This window comes from Schistocerca americana, chromosome 2 (genome assembly GCF_021461395.2).
Source record: "Schistocerca americana isolate TAMUIC-IGC-003095 chromosome 2, iqSchAmer2.1, whole genome shotgun sequence".
Taxonomy (NCBI): domain Eukaryota; kingdom Metazoa; phylum Arthropoda; class Insecta; order Orthoptera; family Acrididae; genus Schistocerca; species Schistocerca americana.
The window spans coordinates 353,183,137-353,203,841 of NC_060120.1; the positions used below are offsets into that span (position 1 = coordinate 353,183,137).

Below are 20,705 nucleotides of genomic sequence, written 5' to 3' on the forward strand. Positions count from 1 at the left end.
TTATCCTCGTTTTGCTTTTGTTGATGTTCATGTTATAACCTCCTTTCAAGACACTATCCATTCCATTCAACTGCTCTTCCAAGTCCTTTGCTGTCTCTGACAGAATTACAATGTCATCGGCGAACCTCGAAGTTTTTATTTCTTCTCCATGGATTTTAATAGCTACTCCAAATTTTTCTTTTGTTTCCTTCACGGCTTGCTCAATATACAGATTGAAAACATCGGGGAGAGACTACAACCCTGTCTCACTCCCTTCCCAACCACTGCTTCCCTTTCATGCCCCTCGACTCATATAACTGCCACCTGGTTTCTGTACAAATTGTAAATAGCCTTTCACTCCCTGTATTTTACCCTTGCCACCTTCAGAATTTGAAAGAGCGTATTCCAGTCAACATTGTCAAAAGCTTTCTCTAAGTCTACAAATGCTAGAAATGTAGGTTTGCCTTTCCTTAATCTAGCTTCTAAGATAAGTCGTAGGATCAGTATTGCCTCAGGTGTCCCAACATTTCTACGGAATCCAAACTGATCTTCCCCGAGGTCGGCTTCTACTAGTTTTTCCATTCGTCTGTAAAGAATCCGCGTTAGTATTTTGCAGCCGTGACTTATTAAACTGATAGTTCGGTAATTTTCACATTTGTCAACACCTGCTTTCTTTGGAATTGGAATTACTATATTCTTCTTGAAGTCTGAGGGTATTTCGCCTGTTTCATACATCTTGCTCACCAGATGGTAGAGTTTCGTCAGGAATGGCTCTCCTGAGGCTGTCGGTAGTTCTAATGGAATGTTGTCTACTCCCGCGGCCTTGTTTTGACTCAGGTCTTTCAGTGCTCTGTCAAACTCTTCACTCAATATCACATCTCCCATTTCATCTTCGTCTACATCCTCTTCCATTTCCATAATATTGTCCTCAAGTACATCGCCCTTGTATAGACCATCTATATATACTCCTTCCACCTTTCTGCTTTCCCTTCTTTGCTTCGAACTGGGTTTCCATCAAAGCTCTTGATATTCATGCAAGTGGTTCTCCTTTCTCCAGAGGTCTCTTTAATTTTCCTATACACAGTATCTATCTTACCCCTAGTGAGATAAGCCTCTACCTCCTTACATTTGTCCTCTAGCCATCCCTGCTTAGCCATTTTGCACTTCCTGTCGATCTCATTTTTGAGACGTTTGTATTCCTTTTTTCCTGCTTCATTTACTGCATTTTTATATTTTTTCCTTTCATCAATTCAATATTTCTTCTGTTACCCAAGGGTTTCTACTAGCCCTCGTCTTCTTACCTGTTTGATCCTCTGCTGCCTTCACTATTTCATTCCTCAAAGTTACCCATTCTTCTTCTACTGTATTTCTTTCCCCCATTCCTGTCAGTTGTTCCCTTATGCTCTCCCTGAAACTCTGTACGACCTCTGGTTCTTTCAGTTTATCCAAGTCCTATCTCCTTAAATTCCCACGTTTTTGCAGTTTCTTCAGTTTTAATCTACAGTTAATAACCAATAGATTGTGGTCAGAGTCTACATCTGCCCCTGGAAATGTCTTACAATTTAAAACCTGGTTCCTAAATCTCTGTCTTACCATTATATAATCTATCTGATACCTTTTAGTATCTCCATGGTTCTTCCATGTAAACAACCTTCTTTCATGATTTTTAAACAAAGTGTTAGCTATCGCCCCTGTATAGACCCTCTATATACTCCTTCCACCTTTCTGCTTTCCCTTCTTTGCTGGTAGATAATTGGGCCCATTAAATGAAGAAAATTAATCTTACAAACGGAATGACCAAATCGGCTGAATTCATGAACAAACATGGAACTGTCCAGTACATAGTTGCGGAACATGCTCTAAATCAGGCGTCCAAACTTTCAGCTTATCTGGACTATTTTTTGATATGTATTTGAATAAATAGGGAAATAAATGAGAAACAGCTCCTTGCTTTCCGCCTTGGAATGTCATCTTGGTTACAGATAATGATAAACAAGCCTGCTTTACTTCATTTTTTTGGAGATATAAAAAATAATCTTTCTCTGTAGCCAAATCTGCATTCTGGAATGAAACACATGAGCATTTTTTGTTCTTCATCTTTAAATATGAGTATATATAATTCGTATCACCACGTTATCACCAGTCTTAAATTCTTCAATGTACTCACATCACAGTGAACAAACTCAAGAAATCAGCATGGACAATAGCAACACACATTCCCATACAATAAAATCGCGTCAACTTGAGTCTCAAATGACATTGCTGTTCATAATTCACAGGTATGCCACCTGTTCTATGCTACCTGTGTCAACACATGGAGAGTCTGCACACTTTCTTCTTCTACTTGCTAGGCCTTTTGCTAAAGCACTGATGAATATTTAGTGCCTTAAACCTTAGGTCTTTACTTACTTTACACAATGCAACCATATTTGTATATCATTGAAAGTAAAGCCCAGAAACTTGTTTCCTAGGAATTAAGACCTGTGACCTGTATTTTAAGTACAGAGGGGGCCGTAAGTCAATTGTCAAAAGTGTTTGGTGCATTAATACTGAACAGATGAGAGTACAAATTTATTATCAACAGATCAATATATATTGATTTACAAATTTTCACACAAACCTTCTGGAACTGTAGGTTTTCACATTTTGATTTCTTTCGTTCTTCCAAATGCTCAACATCACGTATCTTGACAGAGTAAACCTCATTTTTTAGTGTACCTCAGACAGAAAAATTTATGGATGTGATACCTGGGGCTCGTGGATGCCACTCAGTAGTGCATCATCTGCCAATACATTCATCAAAGCTTTCATTTAGAATTTCTCTCACAATTAACTCCAAAATGTGGGGTTGCTGCATCTTGTTGCCATATCAGATTTCCCTTAACTCTCTGCAGATGTTCAAAAAGTGGCCTATTGTCCAGTTCTAATAACATTTCTTGAAGCATATGTAGGTAATTTACAGAACTGACAGTACTGTTTAAAAAAAAAAAAAAGCCTAATTTGCCCTACGCTGAAAATCGTTGCCAAACACTTACACCAGGAGAACTGAATTCTGTTGCCACTGCGACATGGGAATTTGTATAATCTCACTTGATACAGAAATTTGCATTTCTTTTTCCATTCACTTCAAAAGTCACTTTGTTGCTCCAATGCTTTTGTAAAATTTGGGATACGCTTTTTGTCGGATTGTGTAAAAGTCATTGAATTCCATATGCTCGTTCATGTCATCTTCGTTTGGGTCTTGATGTGAAGTAACCTATATGGTTTAAATTTCAACTTTTTTTGAATCCTTAGGTTTGTTCATGCAATTCCATGCTCCTAGGGCAATTTTCTTTGTGTTTTAGTGGGTGGTTACAAAAAAGGAAAAAAAAAAGTGTGGTAACATTACAATCTGTTCTGAAGTAACAGACTTTGGCCTACCTGACTCAGGAAGCTTTGCTACTGACCCAGTCTCTTCAAATCTCAAATTTAATTTGTGAATACTGTGTGAAGATAGAGGTTGCACAGTTCCAAACACCACTGTAATTAAGGGCATATTTCCACCATGTGTGCAAAACAAATACACATTGTTCTGTAGTTATTTTTGTATTCATCATTTCTCTGCTAACAAACAACATAACATCAAACTGCTACTGTCAACTGACCTACAGGCACAAGACGCTAATAAAGTTCACAGCTGACTACCAATATGCTAGGAAAAACAAATTGTTATAAAGCATGTACACTGTAAAGCTAGTACTTCCTCTCCACTCCTCCAAACCCCACAGCTAGTTAACTGTTGTGAGGCTTTGAAGAGGAGCAGAAAATAGCTGTCCACAAAGAAAGTCATTACTTGCTATTATTGTAGCACTTAAAACTTATTCCTGATGTACCCCAGTCTTTTGACTGATAAGGTGTCACTCACTCGTTACCCGCAAAGCCATCTCGAAAGTAAGCTCTACCTGAGAAGCTGTAAGGATGTTATGCTCCCAGGTAGTATTATAGGCATACAGTCTAAAAATGTAGCTTTAAATGTTGTCTGTGTAGAAAAGAGTTTTGAATTCTCATCCATGGCAGGAGTTAGTGATCAAACACAGAACTTTAAAGGATTCTGGGATTGAAGTGAGGTGTCGGTTAGCTATATTGCAGTAGGGTATTTCTTTTACAGATAGTAGGGGCAGAGTATTATAACAACTGGTCATTGTTCAGTCCTTTTCTCGTTGTAGGAGGGCAATTAAGATTTTCCTACTTTCACAAGTCTTGTCTGCCTGGTGATGGAACAGCCACGTACATTAACTGTGCCCGAATGGATATGGGTTCATGAGCAAAGCTTCGTACTGACTGAGCAAAATAGTCATTTCTCAGAACAAGTCTTTCCTATTTTAATTCTGCAAGGTTGCAGATTTGAATACTGATCCAATACATAGCTTTAACCTGTCAAGGTGCTTAAAGTTCATTCGTGTTAAATGGGAAGATAGAACTTTCTAGAATGTCATCCGTATGTATTCAATTCTCAATTTGTAGAATTTTGTTAAGAGGCTGTCAAGAATCAGCATGTGAAATTACAGGTGTGGAGAAAACCACAGATATTCCATAAAAGAGAGAATTGGGAGGGCATCACATGCAGTCTCTTCAGATCAGGGTAGCATTGTTATTAGTGTTGCTGTTTCGTGCTGCAAAGAAAATAGACTGGTTGTGTCAATCTACCAGTGTCAGGTGTGGTTCCGAGGTTGGTATCTTTCCATCTTTGACAATTTTTACTCTGCTGAGATTTCAGTGGTTTTGAATTAACAATAGTGGATGGCTTTGGACAAAATAATTTGTATTGGTTTCAGCAATTACTTAGAACCAAATATTATTTGTACAATCATAATATTGTTTTTGAATACTGTGTTCCATTCATTACGTGGTAACTTGTATTTTGTGCAAAAATCATTATGAACCTTAGTTTCAGACATGTGATCCAGTTTGATTAACCGAGTTCTTTGTTGTTTTTTTTTTTTTGTTTTAGACTATTCCTCATTATTACCTGTCCCTGGACGTTGAATTGGACCAAGTCCTTAAGCTTCGTAAGCAGTTCAACGCGTTACTAGAAAAGGATAAAATTAAACTAAGTATAAATGATTTTGTAATCAAAGCAGCTGCACTGGCTTGCAAAAAGGTTCCAGAAGCAAACTCTTCATGGATGGACACAGTCATCAGAGAGTAAGTTTAACATTGAGTACAATTTTATCTTGTGGGATACATAGTTGAGACACTTTTGAAACATAGATAAATTAAATAGTTATTGCACCCATTCTTGGAGTTATTAGGAGTTACTTGGTTTCCTCGTAGTCCAATTTAGGCATCTGTGTTACTAAATGATTAGCCCAGTACCAGGTACCGGTTGCAAGTTGCCTATCTAACAGCTTCCAGGGGCACTAAAATTTGATTTTCAATATTTCATGTAAATATTGACCAAATTTAAAAATTTAAAATTTTATCATAATTTACACATTACAAGCTACACTCCTATATTAAAAATTTAACACAACAAGACAAGTATTACAGTTAGAAACTGTGTTGTTGGTCTTGAGATTGCGTAACTGGGAAAAAGTTCATTGCTTACTACATTTTCAGTGTTTATGCAGTAAGCTTCAGTAGCAGACATTGTGTTTTAGATTATTACTTTTTTTGCTACCAACTCTATTTACAACACACTTTGTAGACAGTGTCCCCATATACCACTGATTGTACCTGCAAAATTATATCATTGTGTGACTTAAAGTTCAGGAGATGTGACATCATAAACATTTAAATGCTGGAAAAACCAGCTTTCATTTAAAATGGAGTGAAAATTATCCTGACTATGTTCATCCACCATTTCATGAAGAGAACGCTTACCAACTGCCAGCAAAGTTTAAGGATAATTTGAAACCTTTTCCAAACTTTTTTTCACTTAAATGCTTAATGTCATATATTTAACACATTAACTCAGTTGTAAAGTAAACAAGCACTTCAAGCTGTTTTATACGTAGGAGTTCAATTCTTTAAAAGTTCGAGGGTTTACTAATATACACTAATTGTCCAGTTCTCTAAAATACGTTTCTTTCTTGACGATGACCGCCTAATTTGAGCAGAATTTTTTACCTACAAGCCATTTCTTCATAGTTGAAAACAAGGAGGAATTGGATGGAGGCATATAGGCAGATACAAGAGATGCAGAAGCAATATCTAACACAATTCATGCAATTTTGCAGCAAAAACCCCAGATCAATGCGCTGACCATTGTCGTGATGAAATAATAATTTCTTCTTCACCGGATGTGATGTTTCATTCACTACCTTGTCAAAGTGGGCTTAATCTCACTGTGATACATTTAAAAAAAAAAAAAGTCTGAAGGAAAAGTAAATTCTGTTTTAACTTCCTGTTCATGATAAGGTGATAGGTGATTAGAGACAGAGCACAAGCTCAGAGGTGATTAGAGACAGAGCGCAAGCTCAGATTGAGGAAGGAAATCGGCAGTGGCCACTTGGAAGGGGGGGAGGGGAATACTAGCACTCACCTTAAGTGATTCAGGGAAACCTAAATCTGGATAGCTTGACAGGGATTTGAACTACCCTTCTCCTGAATCCATTTCTAGTGCCTTCACTGTTCTAAGAAGGCTGCGTATGACACCCTTCATGTCCCCAAAATTTTTTTGCCTTAGCTTTGTGGCCAGTGGAACTGCTGTCACCTTTTTTGAAGAAGATTCATGAGAGTGAGTTCAAGTATCACTTAAATGGCCCAAACTGCCAACTCATCTCTAAATTTTAAAGCTGCACCCATTGTGCTAAAAATTGTCTATCGGTAACTTTACACGCAAGAAACTGTGATTTCTGTTGATACACCTAGCCTTTGCTACTTCATGCATGTTGGATTGATTGTGGGAATCGTGTAGCAGACTTTTTTTCATTGCTTTCTTTGGTGTGCATATCTGCTGGGAATCCTGAATGATTGTTATTAAAAGTGAATTTTCAGCTATGTTTAGTTGTTGTCATTTATGATGAAGGGCCTGTGCAAACAGCATCAAATTTTACTTTTACCTTGTCGTGCGTTTTCCAATTCACAAGCAATAATTGAATCACTGAACACAGTTGCACTTTTCTTACCCCATTATTAACCAAGCAGCACAACATATTGAAAGGGCTGACAGATCCAAACTGTCCTAGGAATCAAGGTTGTTTGTGTTTGTGTCATCAAGCAGATGTTGACACATGATGGTAACAGCAACTGCTGTTAGCAACAGCTTTCTTTAAACACAGTTCTTTATTTGCTTGCCCTCTTACATATAATACAGTAAGTGGGATATTAGATGTGCGACCCCTCTGTATCCCTGTCTCCCCTCACTCCGTTTTTCCCTCCGATTCTCTTCCAGTAAAAACTGAATTATGATCAGTTTCTTATTTATGTACCTATCTCTGCTTTGTTTATCCACTAAATACTATGTGGTTTTCTTTGGTCATTCCATTGTTGTTCTCAAGCATTTATTTTCTGTTAGCATACAGTTTCATTCAGATATAAGTTTGTAAATTGTATACATTTATTTATTGGATACTGTGGGCAGTTTACAGAAATCTGACATTGATTTGTGATGGATATCTTCATAATCTTGTTGACAGAAAAGTTGTGGAAATTCCAGTCTTTCAAATTAACATGGTGTAAATGATGTATGAAAGGTCATCACCATTTTTTAAAAAAAAATATTTTATATCTTGTTGCTAGAACTGTACTTTTCATCATTGTCAGTTCACTGATATATTTTTGACAGTTTGCCATCAATTCACTGTACAAGGTGTGTGAGAAAAGTAAAGGGACTGACAACATACAACGGATCTGGCAATGCTCTATTGTTCTACTTGCATATATCGGTGTGTTCATCCGTTCCAGATACTCAGCATTTCGGCTTCATACAGCCATCACGTTGTACTTGAGGGCAGTGAAGTTGTGTTTTTGCTGTGTGTTGTGAAAGAGGAACATTGGAATTTAGAGAAACATTGTATCATCAAGTTTTCCAGATTTCCGTAAAGCATTCGACACTGTGCCACGCTGCCAACTGTTAATGAAGATAAAAGCATACATATCTCAGGGAGGTCAAGAACAGAACTGGTCTTATCTAAGCTTCAGATTATGCTAGATGGCCTTTGTAGAGAAAAAACAGAGGGGAAAAATCTAATACTGCAGATTTTAATATGGACATGACTTTTGATAGTCACTGTGCTTAAAGATTAACTGACGTGGTAAAGAAACATGGTTTCAAATTGAATTTCTTTGCATCTACCAGGGACAATTGTTAGTGAGCAATCTGTATTGGCAGTGTTCTAACTGATTATTTATATGAAGATGTGTAAATTTTGTCTCGAATCATGTATTTGAGTTCATTGTACATTGTTCATTGAGTTGCCACATACAGACAGGGACATTTAAAGTGTAAAAACCCTATGATAAGGACATTTAGCAAAGGAATCGGGCTAATATTAAGTAAAAAGCTAAAAGAGAAAAAATTGTCATTTGATCCTTGTAACTCAAGTGATGAAAACTTTGAGAAATTCCTAAATAGTTTCCTTGGTGTTTTTAATGAAACATTTTCACTTAGACTCTGCAGCAATAAAGTGAAAATAAATTAAAGTGGGATTCTCAGAACAGGAAAAGGCAACTGCACAGAGAATTAAAATATAATAAAGATATTGATTTCACTGAATATTTTAGATCCTAAAAACTATATTTAAAAGAGTTGTCAAGGCAGCAAAATAATTGAGAAGTAACGGGATAATGTTAAACCATAAAAATAAACAAAGGGTGTATGGTCTGTCATTGCATCTGAGTTAGGTGTTAAAGCTTGTAACCAAGAAATTTCAAAAAATAACATTGAAGGAAACACTACTGTTAGTCTGACTCAAATACCAGAGTAATTTAATGGATTCTTTATAAATTTAGCAAAGTCTGATGTAAATGTAACAGATCATCACAACAAAATAAATCCCTTTGGCCTAAATGAAACCTCTGAACTCTTCAGAAAATTGTAAAAGTTTCTGTGAAGGATGTAGAAAGTGCAATCCTAGTATTAAAAGAAAATGGCAGGTTGGGATGGGATACCCACCAAAGTTATTAAAGCAGTATACAACAGGATTGCAAAGCCACTAGCTCAAATAATAAATCAGTGTTTTGAAGAGGGTTGTTTCCCAGAGGTACTGAAATATGCTGAAGTCAAACTACTCTTCAAAAAGGGATCAAGAGAGATCATAGGAAATTGTCGTGTCTCAATTCTCCCAGTCATATCTAAAATATTTGAAAAGGTTGCTGGTGCCCAAATCCAAAACTTCATTGCAAAATATTCTGTAATTCTAAACAATCACTTTGGTTTTCAACAAGGAAAAAACATAATAGAAGCAGTGAAAAGTGTCATTGAGAAAATAAATAAATCATTACACAATTTCCTGCACCTTACAAAGGTGTTTAATACTGTAAATCATGCACTGCTTGTTTACAAACTTCAAAAGTATGGCATTAGGGACAGCGCTTAAATCCTACTTATCAAACAGAAAGCAAAGAGTTATCATCTCTTTAAATATGGGGCAAATTATTATTCTGGCTGGAAAAAAAAAATCTCAGGGTGTTTCACAAGGCTCCATACTAGTTCCAGTCATATTTCTCATATATGTAAATGACTGACCATCAAATATCAGCTCCCTGTTTGCCCAGAGACATCAATACATGGGAATGAAAATTTATAACAAGTTAGAAGGGAACTCTAATCTTCAGCATTCTTCTGTAGCACCACATTTCGAAAGCTTCTATTCTCTTCTTGTCTAAGCTATTTATTTTCCATGTTTCACTTCCATACATGGCTACACTCCATACAAATACTTTCAGAAATGACTTCCTGACACTTAAATCTATACTCGATGTTAACAAATTTCTCTTCTTCAGAAACGATTTCCTTGCCATTGCCAGTCTACATTTTATATCCTCGACCATCATCAGCTATTTTGCTCCCCAAATAGCAAAACAGCTTTACTACTTTAAGTGTCTCATTTCCTAATCTAATTCCCTCAGCATCACCCGACTTAATTCGACTACATTCCATTATCCTCGTTTTGCTTTTGTTGATGTTCATCTTATATCCTCCTTTCAAGACACTGTCCATTCCGTTCAACTGCTCTTCCAAGTCCTTTGCTGTCTCTGACAGAATTACAATGTCATCGGCGAACCTCAAAGTTTTTATTTCTTCTACATGGATTTTAATACCTACTCCGAATTTTTCTTTTGTTTCCTTTACTGCTTGCTCGATATACAGATTGAATAACATCGGGGAGAGGCTACAACCCTGTCTCACTCCCTTCCCAACCACTGCTTCCCTTTCATGTCCCTCGGCTCATAACTGCCATCTGGTTTCTGTACAAATTCTAAATAGCCTTTCGCTCCCTGTATTTTACCCCTGCCACCTTCAGGTTTGCCTTTCCTTAATCTTTGTTCTAAGGTAAGTCATAAGGTGAGTATTGCCTCACGTGTTCCAACATTTCTACGGAATCCAAACCGATCTTCCCCGAGGTCGGCTTCTACCAGTTTTTCCACTCGTCTGAAAAGAATTCGCATTAGTATTTTATATCTGTGGCTTATTAAACTGATAGTTTGGTAATTTCCACATCTGTCAACACCTGCTTTCTTTGGGATTGGAATTATTATATTCTTCTTGCAATCTGAGGGTATTTCGCCTGCCTCATACATCTTGCTCACCAGATGGTAGAGTTTTGCCAGGACTGGCTCTCCCAAGGCTTTTGAAGAGTAGTTCTAATGGAATGTTGCCTACTCCGGGGGCCTTGTTTCGACTCGGGTCGTTCAGTGTTCTGTCAAACTCTTCACGCAGTATCGTATCTCCCATTTCATCTACATCCTATTCCATTTCCATAATATTGTCCTCAAGTACATCGCTCTTGTATAGACCCTCTCTATACTCTTTCCACCTTTGTGCTTTCTCTTCTTTGCTTAGAACTGGGTTTCCATCTGAGCTCTAGATATTCATACAAGTAGTTCTCTTTTCTCCAAAGGTCTCTTTAATTTTCAATTTTGGACTTCCTGTCGATCTCATTTTTCAGGCGTTTGTATTCCTTTTTGCCTGCTTCATTTACTGCATTTTTATATTTTCTCCTTTCATCAATTAAATTCAATATTTCTTCTGTTACCCAAGGATTTCTACTATCCCTCGTCATTTTACCTACTTGATCCTCTGCTGCCTTCACTACTTCATCCCTCAGAGCTACCCATTCTTCTCCTACTGTATTTCTGTCCCCGATTCCTGTCAGTTGTTCCCTTATGCTCTCCCTGAAAATCTGCACAGCCTCTGGTTTCTTCAGTTTATCCAGGTCCCACCTCCTTAAATTCCCACCTTTTTGCAGTTTCTTCAATTATAATCTACAGTTCATAACCAATAGAGTCCACATCTGCCCCTGAAAATGTCTTACAATTTAAAACCTGGTTCCTAAATCTCTGTCTTACCATTATATAATCTATCTGATACCGACTAGTATCTCCAGAATTCTTTCATGTATACAACCCTCTATCATGATTCTTGAACCAAGTGTTAGCTATAATTAAGTTATGCTCTGTGCAAAATTCTACGAGACGGCTTCGTCTTTCATTTCTTAGCCCCAATCCATATTCACCTACTATGTTTCCTTCTCTCCCTTTTCCTACTGCCGAATTTCAGTCACCCATGACTATTAAATTTTCGTCTCCCTTCACAATCTGAATAATTTCTTTTATTTCATCATACATTTCTTCAATTTCTTCGTCATCTGCAGAGCTAGTTTGCATATAAACTTGTACTACTGTAGTAGGCGTGGACTTCGTGGCTGTCTTGCCCGCAATAATGCATTCGCTATGTTGTTTGTAGTAGTTTACCCGCACTTCTATTTTTTTATTCATTATTAAACCTACTCCTGCATTACCCCTATTTGCTTTTGTATTTATAACCATGTATTCACCTGACCAAAAATCTTGTTCCTCCTGCCACCGAACTTCACAAATTCCCACTATATGTAACTTTAACCTGTCCATTTCCCTTTCTAAATTTTCTAACGTACCTGCCCGATTGAGGGATATGACATTCCATGCTCCGATCCATAGGACGCCAGTTTTCTTTCTCCTGATAACGACGTCCTCTTGAGTAGTCCCTGCACGGAGATCCGAATGGCGGACTATTTTACCTCCGGAATATTTTACCCAAGAGGACGCCATCATCATTTAACCATACAGTAAAGGTGCGTGCCCTCGGGAAAAATTACAGCTGTAGTTTTCCCTTGCTTTCAGCCGTTTGCAGTACCAGCACAGCAAGGCCGTTTTGGTTAGTGTTACAAGGCCAGATCATTCAATCATCCAGACTGTTGCCCCTGCAACTACTGAAAAGGCTTCTGCCCCTCTTCAGGAACTACACGTTTGTCTGGCCTCTCAACAGATACCCCTCCGTTGTGGTTGCACCTACGGTACGGCCATCTGTATCGCTGAGGCACAAAAGCCTCCCCACCAACGGCAAGGTCCATGGTTCATTTTTTTTTTTTTTGGGGGGGGGGGGGGGGGGGTTTATATGAGATACTGGCTCTGAAATGTTATTACTCAGTGGATGAATTCATGAAGGCTGAACTGGAAATTTGAGCTGGGTACAATGCGTTACATATCCCAAGAAATGTCATGATAGTGTTAGTATTTATTTTCGTGCTATTATTTATTAGTGTAAAAATTATTTTAACTGTATTATAAATTTTTGACACATCTCCTGTTCACAAGTCCGCACCTCGTGGTCTAGTGGCTAGTGTTGCTGTCTCTGGGCCAAGGGGTCCCAGGTTCGATTCCCAGCTGGGATGTGGATTTTCTCTGTCCGGGGACTGGGTGTTTCATCATCATTCATGAGAGTGGCTAGATTGGACTGCACAAAAAAAAATTGGGCTGTGTAAAAATTGAGTCTTTGTACAGGAACTGATGACCACGCAGTTGAGTGCCCCACAAACCAATCATCATCATCATCCTGTTCACAAACCAAATGGATTGCAAATGTATGTCACGAGATGAGTAAACCACAATTCTGGATTAGGTTCACGGGTACTTGAGTGGCTCAGACATGTTACGTAACAGAACACATTATGTTGCTCCTAGTGGCGAATGTTCATCAGAGACTAAGGGATTGTCAGGAATGCCCCAGGGAAGTGTGATAGGACTGCTGTTATTTTCTATATATATAAATGATCTAATGGAAAGGGTAAGCAGCAGTCTGTGGCTGTGCAGTGATAGAGGCAGCAGAGAAGATGACTGTGGTGACAGGCTGCAGAGATGGAGGCGGTCCTCGCTGACTACTCCACTCGGCAGCAGTGGCACCCAGAGTGAAGATGTCGCCACAGGGACTGGTGCAGATGGTGTAGGTGGCTGCAGAAGCAGAGGGCTCTCCACTGCACTATTGTTTACACAGGGGATGGAGCTGGTAGCGTCATGACACGAAGCCATCAAAGTTGTGCACAATGTAGAGGCAGCAGCTTTGGAGGCAATGGTCGACTTCTGACATCCACTTATGGCACCAGCCCAATCCGTAGGCCCAGAAGACGGAGATCGGATGCAGTTGCTACGAGGTGAGTGCCGGCAGTGGTCAGGTATCAGCCGGAGCAGATAAAGCAGTGCATGTGGCTGGTGGCCATGAAGCAACTCCATCAGGCTACAGTTGCTGACAGGAGTGAACCTATATGAACTCCAGAATCTATCGAGGGCTTCTGCGAGAGAAGATTGACTGATATATTTTTTTCATCTGGGTTATGAAAGTACAGGTCAGTTGCTCTGCCTCTCCATTGGTCTAGGAATGAAAGATAGGGGCTGTAACAAGCCAGATGCCACTTTTATATGCAAAAATCTTCAAAGTCTTGAGACCCAAACTGTGGGCTGTTGTCCATCACAAGCATATATGGCAGTGCTTTCGAGGAAAGGATCTTTGAGATGGCCACGACCATATCTGACAGAGATGTGGACGGGCAGCACATAAGGAAATTTTGCTTGCAACTCAACATTGATAGGACATGGAAAAGCCATAATGGCACTGATATGCTGACATAAAGGCTTGACACTGGCATTTGAGGCTGCAAAAGCGATATAGATGATAGATGAATGAAAAAATTGTGATTTGTCCAAGCACATTTCAAACCAGCAGCCCTTAGCATTGTGAACAAGACACAAAGGTTCTGCAAATGTTGATCTGTTGAGGAATTGTAGACCACAATATCATCCAAGTAGTTAATGCACCTTGGCATGGAGGCTGTGAGTTGCTCCAAAAATCGTTGGAAAATGGCAGGGGTGCTAGCCACACCAAGTGGCGTGTGCTGGTGTTGGTGTAACCCAAGGGGGTTTTCTCTGTGATGATATGTTTGTAATCATCCAGAAGCAGTTGTAAGTAGGCTTATGATAAGTCTATTTTGAAAAAATATTTTCCCTCAGAAAGCTGTGCCCCCAAATGTTTTGAAGGCGTCTAACCCAAATGAGTTTCCAGTGTTGGCATAATCCACAACGAAAAAGGTCAAAAGCCAAACAGCTGCACTATGGCAGTAGATAACTGTCCCAGTATAGGTATTTGTTGTTGGTTGTGACTCACCAAACATTGATATACAGGGGACAATGCCAGTGATTAAAGATCCACATAGGTTTGAGAATTTAACAAAGTCATTGCTGCACCCTTGTCCACTTGCATTTTTAGCATCTTGTCCATTGCATGTATGTTATTGTAGAGTTTGTTTGCAGCTACCATCACTTGGGAAACAGTATTTACATCCTTGTTCATGGCTGGTGAAGCAGGTTAAGAGTTGTGGTCCTTTAAAAAAAAAAAAAAAAAAAGAAAAGTTGAATGTCACCAAATGCATTGTGCAGGTGGCCTACTCAAAACAATAAGGGCACGATGGAAGGGGAGCACATGACTGCTTTTGTGATGCAGACTGCTGCTGCTACTGCTCACCACAGTGCTTCCCCATGTGGTATGGAGGCGGCAGTTGCAGGGGTACGATATCGTCTTCTCCCTGTGAGCTAACCAACGGCGGCTGCTTCACACTGTGCTTCTGATTTTCTACTGCCCTAGATACTTCAGAAGACTGAGCAATGTTCAGATCATCTCTGAGAGATGGGTTTTCACATTGTAAACCACATTCACAAACTTCTCTATCACGGGCCAGGCATATTATAGCATCACGAGCCATCGAACCAGAGCATGAATCCCTATGGGCCTCGGTAACAAACTAGCAGTGACAGCTAAGCCCACGAAGTTTCACTGCCCAAGCTCTGTAAATGGTAGAACCCAACACTATCAGCAATAACATGAGTATATTTGCAATGATAAGTACAGAACAACAGAGAGATTGTTAGATTCCTGAAGAGGAACAGGCTGACACAAAAGGTGATAAACATGAGGAGAAGTCTTTGACAGAAATAAAGACTTACAAAAACTAGGCTTTGCTACTCCAAAAGCTTGAAAATGCTGCTGAAGGTGTTTTTCATGTGTGTCCCAATCTTCCGCAGAATCACCATGCGGAGGAAATGGTGGGGGGGGTTGTGTCGGTGATAGTGGAACCTGGCGCGTCAATGAGGCCGCCAAATTGTTCAGTGCCACAGAGAGAGCCTGCTGCTTCTGCTGCTGCTGCTCAGTGAAAGCTCGCTACTCTTCAACAAGAGATTGATGAACTTCTTCCACTGACATGTTGGCTGTATATCAAACTAAAGAAACAAAACATGCAGAGTAGAATAATGCACTCATCTCAAAGTACGTTATAACGTTATACAGACACAATGTCCGAGGTAAAAGAACCAAGTTTTATTATGCTTCCACATAAAGAGATCCACAATAACACTGAATAAAGTATAGAAAAGTATGAAGTCTCCATAATGGTAGAATATGTCATGTACAGTCTCATATGTGAGCATACAATAAAAGCAAGTAACATAAGTGAAGCTGAGGGTCCAACGCACTGGGTTTTCATGGGGTGGAACATGGTAAATTGCCTTTTTAGAATTCACATTCTGGTGGCACTTTTGGTCAAATAGAGGGTATAGTGGGTGTGGTTTATAGTGACCGATGGGAGGTTTGTATTCAATTTTTGTTAAACTGCAACACTCCAGTGGACACATGAGGAGTGCTCATTTTGTGTTGAAGTGTGTTTCTCGAACTCTCACTCGATCATTGTGGTGCAGCATGCTTTTTGTTTGTGATTTGCCGTACCCCCATGCAGACGTGTTCCTGAATGGCAATCACTTTTAAATTGGGTAAACGCATTCTGAACAACAGGGAATATGTCATCTGTATGGAGAGGACCTGAGAGAAGTGTTACAACACCACAAAATGTTGAACAAGTTAGAGCAGCAGAACTGCAATCTCCGAAACACTCAGCACGGAAACATGCACTTGCTCTAGGCATTTCAAGATGTTCTCTCCATTGGATTCTTCATAATGAACTGAATTTTCACCCGAATAAAATGTGCGTGGTCAATCAGTTGTCAGTACAGGATTGTGTAACACGAAGAACATTTGTGAAGACATGCTTGCAACCATATCCTGTGATGCAAATATGTTCTTTTCTGATGAGGCAATTTTTCCCTTCAGTGGGTGTGCAAACAAACAGAATATGCATTACTGGAGCAACACGAACCCCAAGCAAATGCACCAGAGACCCCTATTCTCAGACCGCATCACTATGTGGTGCGCCATTGCCAGGAAAATTGTCGTTCTGTAACTGTGAATTCGGATCATTGCTTAACTATGCTACAAGAGTTTTTCCAGCCAGCATTCGAGGCAATGCAATTACAGGATAGCTGGTTTCAATGAGACGGTGCCACTGCACACACAGTGAGCATTACCCTGAATTTTTTGAGGCAAATGTTTGCTGGAAGGCTTATCTCTTGTATGGGGGATCTCGACTGGCCTGCACAATCATCGGGCATAGCCCTATGCAGTTTTTTTCTTTGGGGTTACCTGAAGTCAGATGTGTATTGCAACCGTCCCAATACCCTGGAAGGCCTACAGAACAATATTGAGGCTGAAATTGCAAGAATACCAGAAGATATGCTTGAAAGAGTGCATGAGAATTTCAGAAAAAGACTGCAGCAGTGTGTGGATTGTGAATATAAATATTTCGCAGATATACTGTTTAAACCATGTAATTAAAAACTTCCATTATTGCCCAGTATGAGAAAAATAAAAATGTAAGTTTCTAAGTGATCATTATTTTTTTATTTCATTTCCATATCAGCAATTTACTGCCACCCTGTTTTGGGCCATTGTGTACACGGTGCAGCACTTTCCATTCCATCTGTCCCATTTGCGAGGCAACTGCTCTAGGCCAACTGAAAAGATTCTTGTATCGTGTGTTGTTTAAGCGCTCTCACATTATAGGGTTACAACAATAACAGACCTATGGGGATCATTCCTTATCAAGAGCACAAGGTTTTTGCTGGCACAAATCATTTTTGTAAGGCCAAGAACACATTGAGGAAGCACCTCTCAGGGAAACCTTGTTTACAAAATTGATAAAAACATCGAACATGTGCATGCTTTTTAGATCTGACCGAATTTGTTCTTGCTGGACAAACTGTTAACCATGTGTTTTACAAAGATGTACTTGAAAGACTCAGGAAAAGGGTGATTCGAGTGAGACTGGACGTTGCAGAAAAGAGGATGCTGCATCCTGACAATGCCCTACATCACAAGGCCACTTTCACCACAAAATGTTTGAGCTAAAAAGGCATTCCTGTTGTTCCATACCCTCCCCCATATTCACCTGATTTGATGCTTTTTGAAGCTTTTTTCTTCTTGAAATTGAAAAATTTGTTAAAAGAACGTCATTTTGGGACCCTGGAGAACATTCAAAAGAATGTGACCGACATTTCAAAGGTTCTACCAGTTGAAACATTTCAGTGTTACTGCTACTACAACTGTGGACGAGGACTCTGCCAGTGTGTAGCTATCAGAGGGAACTAGTTTGAAAGGGACAGTATTGTTGTTTGAAAAAAATAAAATTAAAACTTTGGTAGATAAAAAATTAGTCTCGTTACTTTTCTTACACACGTCATATGTGTACAGTTGCCTTTTGTGACTGTGTAGCTCATTGTCTGTTCCTCCCCCATCTAAAATTGATATTTATCTTGTCAAGCATTTTGCACCAGTTACATAAAAAAATAAAAATGAGTATATTTAATGTTACAGATTTCATTCTGTGGACATAAGTGTAGCAGTAGCCACAGACAAAGGATTGATAACACCAATTGTATTTGAAGCAGATAAGAAAGGCTTGATTCTTATAAGTCAGGATGTGAAGACACTTGCAGCAAAAGCCAGGGAAGGGAAATTGCAGCCTCATGAATTTCAGGTATGTATATGATCTTAGTGAAAAACATTGCAGCTGTGTGATCTGTGTGCAAATTTCATTATTTAATCTTAGACTTGCAATTGTCAACATTCAGAATAGGAAGAGGAATGTATGCAGGCAGTCTTTATAGTAATAGGAAAATACTGAATGTCGTGAGACAGCATTACTTATCAAAACACAATGCAGTTCGTGGACAATCTTTGAAAGATGATTGAAGAGTGGAGTAAAGGGAACGCAGTAAAATGGTGAATTAACAAAGGATAATAGTTTGTGAATTGGTTGTCTGATGTAAATTGAGAATTCTAAATGAAATACCAGTATTTAACCTAAGTTGTACGTAGGCACAACAAAAAGACTGTCAGCAAGTAAGCTTTTGACTAAAAAGACCATTGGAAAAACAAACACACACACACACACACACACACACACACACACACACACACACAGTGTCTGGCTGCTGAGGTCAGCTGTCGGGGGCACGTGTGTGTGTGTGTGGGGGGGGGGGGGGGGGCGCAGGCGTGCGCACATGTTTTTTACTTCCGAAAAAGGAGTCTTTTTTAGCTGAATGCTTACTTACTAACAGTCTTTCTGTTCTGCCTATGTGCAACTCAGCATCTCTGCTATGTGATGAGAAGCAGTTATTTGTTTCATAATATTGTCATTATTCCATCCTGGTTTTTCCATTGTTTAAAACTTAACCTGAATAGTTATTGGGCTGCCACATCACAGGGCGGAAAAGACTGACCATAACGAAGGCAAAGTCATGTAAAGATTACAAAAATTGAATAAGTAAATTGCAGCAAGTATACAAAAACCAGAGGGGACATAAGTAATACATTTGAGGTGTCACAAAAAGAGAGAGAAAAGATGGAGATGATAAGACTATTCTGGTATTAAAAAGGAGTTTCAGATTCTTGTTGACTTAGGAAACTGGGGTGGTACTAGTGACTTCACTTCATGAAATCAGCAAAATGCTAATTCAGTTTTGAAGTGATGAATTCAGCAAATTTCTTATGTATGGGGACCTGGACCTGAAAAATTCACATTTGCAATAAGTATAAATAAAAGTTCTGTCGCAAAATGAGATTTTGTGTAATAAATGTCATTTCGTGCAGATTTCTATTCAGATGAACGATTTTATCACAAATAGTTTGTAAATAGCTTTGTTTTCTGCTTATAAATATTCAAAAGTAACAAATTGTTTGCTACCGGTAGCAAAAGAACATGTTTGCAGAATAAAAGGCACACTCTTGCACAAATACAGTGACAAGTATGCTCATAAGGTATGCTCTGGTCCCACATCAAACATTCAGTGGTTGAATGCTCACTGTAAGATGCACACTGCATATGATAACGTAGGACTCAGCCATGGGCCTAACATCTTTTAACAAAGAAACTCATGTATATATGCCAGCTAAAGTTGATATTCTGCAAAACTATGGACACTTTAATGTGGCTGTTTTAGATGCAGGGGTGTTGTGTAATATGGGTCCATAAGATACCAGTGGATGTTGGGCCTCAGCTAAGTTCTTTACAGTGCTGCCAACATTAGCAAGCAGTGGCATAGTAGCTGTTAACAAATGCTTTGTGCACTCCTCTTCGCTTTTCTTTGTGTATTATTCATTGCTTCCCTTTTTATCACAAAAAACAGAACATGGATATCTGCTGGCTGCCCTATGAGGGGAAGGCAGTGTTTGTTCCTCCGCTCGGCAGTTCCACCTCTCGAGCCGCTGGTGTTCTCATTTGTTTATACTCATGACTATATGGTATGTTGTTGTGTCTGCAATATAGCAACCATGCTGAGCATCCCTGTACAGCAAGGATAGTATCATTTTCGATTGCACTTCCAGCCTTCAGTACGTCATTGCTGCTATATGTTCTGTTGTCAAGTAAGGGTTGCATGGTCCATGAGAGGGCTCTGTGGTAATCTGAGCTTCTATGCTACAAATTCAAAATCAGTTTTCTGTATATTTTGTAATTATCGTAGTGGGTGGGAAAAGAAAGATAGTGTCGAGAAAAACCTCGTATCAGAGCAGCATTCTGTTCACTGGTGAGAGAATGCTGCTGCTGCTTCTCAACATGAACAGTCATTTGTTGGAAACTCAAATAGAGCAAAAAGAAAATAAATAAAAACTATGTTGGAAAAGATGTTGAAATTTTACCAAAAGAAAAAATTCCACCTTAAAGGTCTTGTTATAGAGAATGCAGGCTCCCCCTCCATGATCAGTTGTGTCTTCAGGCATGTAGCGTGCCATACTTTTGAATTTATACATATAATTTATACACATAATACAAGAAAATGCTTATTTCACTAGAAACAATTGTTACATTTTGAGGTCCACACTTGGTCAT

At 39.1% G+C, this 20,705-nt stretch overlaps 1 protein-coding gene across 1 annotated transcript in view; it reads left to right on the plus strand.

Moving 5' to 3' along the window:
- LOC124595828 (dihydrolipoyllysine-residue acetyltransferase component of pyruvate dehydrogenase complex, mitochondrial) overlaps positions 1-20,705 on the plus strand; it is a 76,551-nt gene that overhangs the window by 46,344 nt on the left and 9,502 nt on the right. Inside the window, exons 6-7 of the mRNA XM_047134726.1 lie at positions 4,970-5,163; positions 18,191-18,353. Of these exons, the coding sequence (XP_046990682.1) occupies positions 4,970-5,163; positions 18,191-18,353 (357 nt within the window). The remainder of the gene's footprint in view (positions 1-4,969; positions 5,164-18,190; positions 18,354-20,705) is intronic.